Genomic DNA, 6,306 nt, shown 5'->3' with positions numbered 1-6,306 from the left:
AATGAATGTGTGTTTGAGGTGATTGGTCTGCAGCACTGGCTATGACAGAAGGGAAATCAGTGGGGGAGTAATTGCACTTTGCATGGGACAATGAATCTGATGACACACTGTGACAGAGGAAAAACATTAACAGCGAAAAACTCTGGTACGTGCACAAAACCTGCACGCTCCACTTAAAAAGATTGTTAATAAAACTACAAACAGAGCAAAGGCATCTCAAATAAAATGACAAATATATTTCAATAAAGCATAGTGGTTCATTTAATTCCTGAGGCCACCGTGTCCTCTAAGCTTTCTTTAGGAAAAGTGGTGGAGTGACCGCTAAATGTTTCCATCCAGTGGCGGTTAATAGACACTGCACATATTTCCGTCGGCACAATTTGTGTCAAACGCTGTGAAATGACCACATTGGAAGAAATAAATATGTGTTAACTGCTGCAGTCTTATGAATCCACCATACTGAGTGTTTCTATTACTACCTGATAACGTTTTATGATGGTTTAGCTTCCAAACTAGATAGATAATTAGCGGTGTCCCTCTAGTGCTTGTTTGTTGTACTGCCGCTAGCGGGCGTGGGCGAACTCGCGCATGCGCAGGAGATGCAATCCGTGGTAGGCGGAGTGGATGCTGAGTATGTGATAAGCTGTGTTGGGTGAAAAAAAAAAAAATTCCAATGATGAAATAACTGTGATCTAGAACAAATAGCGGTCGCGAATTCATACCGTATTGCTCAGAAGACCATGTAAGTCTTTTCACATTAAGACCGAAATTCCATTGTTTCAAACATGAAAAAATGTGAAGAACGCCAGATGCGGCTCAATGTAAAGCACTGCTACAGTGTGCGATAGCATGAGGTTGTTTGTAATATTAATAAGGGTGCACAGTTAAGGCGATTGTAACATTTTCACATTACTGTGAAGATGTTTATTAAAACTGGGATGACGTCTTTGTATAAAAACAAATAGATCGGTTCGCATTAAATATCATAACGATACTTTAAGCTGTTAATGACTGTCCTTATCTTTTTATGTCAGACGTCCTTCGAGATCAAGTGACATTGCAAGTAAGATTTTCTAAAAACGTGGAAAAAGACAGCTGTGGAAACTGTGCCTCGAGGTTATGAGGTCTCAGGCTTTAGAAATGAAACGAGTTAAATTAATGGAGCTGTCAACGCTTTCAAAATCTTGTTTTATTGAGTAACTTATGCTGGACCGACTTGCATATTTTGAAAGAAATGCCAGTGCTTGAAGATAAATGACTTAAAATGATTTTATGCCAGTTTGGACTAGGAACTACCAGTTTCGAGAGACTATAGTATGCATATTTAAATAACCTGACGGCCAGCCATTCTAACCTAATTTAAATCAACTTTGATTTATTATTTTTTTTAAATCTTTCTTTTGTTAAGTAATAATAATAATAATAAAAAACATTGCACAGCTTATGACCCAACCACAAATTAATTATTTATTCTTGCATTTATGACTTAATGCATATTGTGAATTCATAAGCAAATAAAACAATTTGTAAAATAAAACTATCCAATAGAATGAGAATGTTCCTGTTCCAAATTTACAGTCTGCAACTGACTAACGTTAATAAGCAGTGTTTAAAATTTAGTAACTTCTTACTACATTTTGTAGCTTTTCAGACCCACTTAGTGATGTTTAACAAAATAGCCGAGCGACAAATCTATTGCCTTCATGGACAAACCTTGTCTATACTGAACAAAATTATAAATGCAACACTTTTGTTTTTTCATGAGCTGATCTCAAAGTTCTAAGACTTTTTCCATGTACACAAAAGGCCCATTTCTCTACAATATTTGTTCCAAATCTGTCTAAATCTGTGTTAGTGAGCACTTCTCTTTTGCCGAGATAATTCATCCACCTCACAGGTGTGGCACATCAAGATGCTGATTAGACAGCATGATTATTGCACAGGTGTGCTTTAGGCTGGCCACAATAAAAGGCCAAAGAAAGCTTGTATAAAGCTTGTATAAAGAGTGAGTTCAAAAGCATGCTGAACTTTCACAACTGTAGAGTCAGTGAAGTGAACACCACTTGGAATTCCATGCAATCCAATCATTTTGTTTTGTGTTACAGATAATTTTAAGCGCAACCAGCTGGCCGCACACACTGTGTGACCTCTGGAAAGGCTTGTTAGGAGCACTATGGGGAACACAAGCAGTGAAAGGGCCGGCATGGGCCAGGAAAAGGCCCACAGAAGGGATAGTCGAGGAACCAAGGATGGAGACCGTCCTAAAATCCTGATGGACAGCCCAGAGGATGCTGATATTTTTCATGGAGAGGACATCAAAGTGTGTGTGTTGGCTCGCATTATCTGTTCATTTATGAAGAATTTGATGATAATGTGTTCTGTCTTGTCTTTTAGGCACCGTTAGAAAAAGAGGAATTCATCGACTGGAGACCAGACCTGGAGACCAATGATGAGGTTCTAATTCTAGATCGACCCACTGTATTTCAGTGGACAGGAGCTGGAAGGGAAGTCTATATTTCTGGCTCTTTTAATAATTGGACCAATAAGATCCCTTTGATAAGGAGGTATGTAAGAGTTAACATTAACTGAAACTATTAAAACATTTTTCTTAATTTGACTTATTGTGTTAAATGAGAAAAACATCGGGTACTTTAAATATGTTAATCATTTTAATGCATTATTATTTCCATAATTCATCGCATTTTATTAATATGTTAAATTAACAGCCTTATTAAATAGTAACAAAACATATAAAATGACTACAAATTTTACTAAAATGAAAACCGATCAATCGAATGTGATTTTCATGCACATGTCATCAGTAAAGTCTGTGATCAGTATATCAGGGTTGCCAGGTTTCCAAAACAAAACCTTTCCAATTGCTTCTCAAAACTAGTCCAGTCGCATTTCATTCCAAGAAATAAAATACATGTTGTTGCAGGGAAGCCTTGGTAAAATTTGCATTGTAGGCACTAAATATCACGTTATTGGGATTGGGGTCGCTACGACCTGCAGACATGAAAAACAACTGCAGACTTGGCAACACTGGTTGGCCTTTACAACACAGAGGTGTAGTTCACTGACAAGGTACACAAAATCATTTTCAAAATCGCAAGCGATTCATTGCCGATTCTGAAAGCGATTTTGTGTAGCTTGTCAGTGAACTACGGCTCTGTGTAGTAAATGTTGCTCCATCTGAACCAGTGTTGCCAAGTCTGCGGTTGTTTTTCATTTACACATGTTGAAGCGACCCCAATCACAATATTGTGATATTTAATCCCTAAAATGTGAATTTATCAAGACAACCCTGCCAAAAAATATGCTTTTTATCCCCACGACACAATTTTTATCGGGGAACCCCCTGGAAACTCGATTGGGCTAGTTTTGGAAGCAACTGGGCAGCCTTTGTTGTGAAAACCTGGCAACCCTGATCTGAACGCACGTGCTGGAGATGTACTACTAATCACAGGAGTGCCTTTAATGACGAGATGCGCATGAAAATCGCATTTGATTCCTATATAAAATAAATATTGATAAAATATAATAGTACATAAATGTAGCACTGGTACATAAGATTTCTGCTAAAGTTATTCTACTGATATCGTTAAGATAACGCTCAAATCCAGGTCATTTAACATACATTTTGACTTGTTTCTTCAACAGTCAAAACAACTTTGTGGCGATTGTGGATTTGCCTGAGGGTGAGCACCAGTATAAGTTCTTTGTGGATGGACAGTGGACACATGACCCAGCAGAGGTAATGGAGACATCAATCATCATCAGCCTCCATTAGTACTTTGAAACCAACACTGAATTTTTTGTCTCTTTAGCCGGTGGTGACCAACCAGCTCGGCATAGTCAACAACATCATCCAGGTGAAGAAGACAGACTTTGAGGTGTTCGATGCACTCATGGTGGATTCACAGAAATGCTCTGACATGTCAGGTTAACGCAACACTTTTTTTACCGCCATTTAATAATAAAAAGCTGATAATGATCTGCTACATTATTTAGATTACACAAAAGTGGTTTTAAAAACAGTCAGTGTCATGGGTTGTTGTGACGCATTGTTTTGATTGATTATAGACCTGTCCAGCTCTCCTCCTGGGCTGTACCATCAGGACGCTTATGCGCCCAAACAGGAGGAGAAGTTAAAATCTCCACCCATTCTGCCCCCTCATCTCCTACAGGTCATCCTCAATAAGGACACAGGCATCTCTGTGAGTATCTACAAAAGACATTGCATTAAGGCTGTTATTATGACAGGTTTGATTTCATCATATAAAATGATTGATTTTATTAAATGATTTGATTCCATACAGCACTATATCAATTTCTTAAAGTGGAAAATGCAGATGGAATTGCAGCGTCTCAGAATTTATATATAAAAGTAAGGCTGTACAATGAATCAAAAAATCTCTTATATGAGGACATTCCAGATTTAAGTTCTACAACTACTAAAGTTTGGTTTTCATTAAATATAATGATGAGAAATGTATTACTGTTATGTAGTAAAATGCACTTAAAATAATAGTAATAATAATAATAATAAAAATAATACAACTTTTAAGAAATATATCACTTTCAAAAGTTTTTTATGTGCAAAAGTGCAGTTGTACTGCAGACTATTAAATCGATGTTTCATGTTTTATTAATTAATTATCAATTAATATTACAGAATCTAGAAAAATCTAAACAGACAACAAAGATCTGAAGAAATTCCAATAAAATGGAATTTAGGGGAAAATATTTATAATTGTATTTCATTGGAAAATTGATTGAAAAGTAATTTAAAACAGTATTTATTTATTTATTTTTTAGAACCAGACTGATATTATCGGGCCGATATGATCCTGTCGCCGATATATCGGTATCGGTGAATATGCTGCCGATATTCACCTTTTTACATATAATGCAGATAAACTACAATTTTATATGAGCATAAATTAAAATCTATAAAATAAATCTGTCTGCATGACCCCTTTTGAGGGCAGAGACACCAAGGTTGGGAGCCCTAATCTAAATAGAATAATTGTTTTAATTTGCATAATTACATTGTAAGGCCCAAGATAGACTCTGTCAATCAAAATGAGTTCAGGCTAATGGAGAGATGCTCTTTTTTCCTAACAGTGTGATCCAGCTTTGCTCCCTGAGCCCAATCACGTCCTGCTTAATCACCTGTACGCTCTGTCCATTAAGGTAAAAAAACCAACTTAGAGCTCTGTGAGATCGACTGCTATTGATTTCAAGTCTGTTCTGATGACTGTATCTCCTCCGGCTCTCTGACAGGATGGCGTAATGGTTCTGAGTGGCACACATCGGTATAAGAAGAAATATGTCACAACCCTGCTGTACAAGCCAATCTGAAAAACATGACCATTTCAACACAACTTACATGACCTCTGTCTAGCCTGGCTGTTTTATAAAGTGTCTAGCTTGGCTGGTTTATGTAGTAAGTATTACTGTAAATAGGGATATACAGAGATGCACTTTAGAGGTGAATTCCACCTTATTTGGTATAAACTAATCAGAAACATAGAAATAGCTTAGATTTACAGGACGGTTAAGCACAGTTCTACTCTTTTTGAGGTTTTCCACTTTTAAACACATAGTAGGAAGAGATGTGTTGTTGAATGTGAGGAATGAGTGTAAATAGAGCTTTGTTTAATTTAGTTTAAATTATTAAATGTGTGTGTAGATAAATATTAATATATTATTAGGTAGCATAATGATATTTAAGTCAGTTTATTGGTCAGAAAAGGCCAGTTATCAGCAGTTTGTGTTTTGGGCCAAATATATAAAAACTTCAGGGTTTAAGAAACTTTGTTTCACTCACAAAACTAATTCCACTCTTTCAATTCCATGAAAAAAGTTCATATTTTTAATTCATTGTTTTTATTTAATTTATTTGTAATCATCTGCATTTTCATGAGAGCAGAACAAAATAAATATTGCAAACGACTTGACTTGATGTAACTCTTAATCTCTGTTATATTCTTTGAAATCAAATATCACTGAATAAATGATTCACCCAGTTTTAGATTTGTTCCTTGGACATTCTGGGTAAGCAGCATATTCAACATTTTGGGACCTTCAAAAAAATATTGGAAAAGCATCTTGATATTTTGAAATCGTCAGGATATTATGTGCAGGTCCTTGATTATTTATATAGTGTTGGTATATAATGGATGTCATGGACTCATTGATTACACCAGATGAGCTGATCTGTCAAGTTCATCTCTGTTATGAAACGCATAAATGCTAGTCAACCCAAGACCACCCGAACAACATGTCCAACACATACAA

The 6,306-nt window shown here is 36.2% G+C and overlaps 1 protein-coding gene across 1 annotated transcript; it reads left to right on the top strand.

Moving 5' to 3' along the window:
* Nucleotides 1-591: 591 nt before the first annotated feature.
* LOC128021336 (5'-AMP-activated protein kinase subunit beta-1-like) lies at nt 592-6,035 on the top strand. Its single transcript, XM_052608450.1, has 8 exons — nt 592-742; nt 2,106-2,320; nt 2,395-2,564; nt 3,664-3,757; nt 3,831-3,945; nt 4,087-4,220; nt 5,131-5,199; nt 5,290-6,035. Exons 2-8 carry the CDS (start codon nt 2,174-2,176, stop codon nt 5,365-5,367), a joined length of 807 nt encoding a protein of 268 aa, XP_052464410.1. The 5' UTR covers nt 592-742; nt 2,106-2,173; the 3' UTR covers nt 5,368-6,035.
* Nucleotides 6,036-6,306: the final 271 nt, after the last annotated feature.

The sequence above is a fragment of the Carassius gibelio genome, chromosome A10 (genome assembly GCF_023724105.1).
Source record: "Carassius gibelio isolate Cgi1373 ecotype wild population from Czech Republic chromosome A10, carGib1.2-hapl.c, whole genome shotgun sequence".
In the NCBI taxonomy this organism is placed as follows: domain Eukaryota; kingdom Metazoa; phylum Chordata; class Actinopteri; order Cypriniformes; family Cyprinidae; genus Carassius; species Carassius gibelio.
This window is presented reverse-complemented; position numbering and strand designations above follow the sequence as displayed.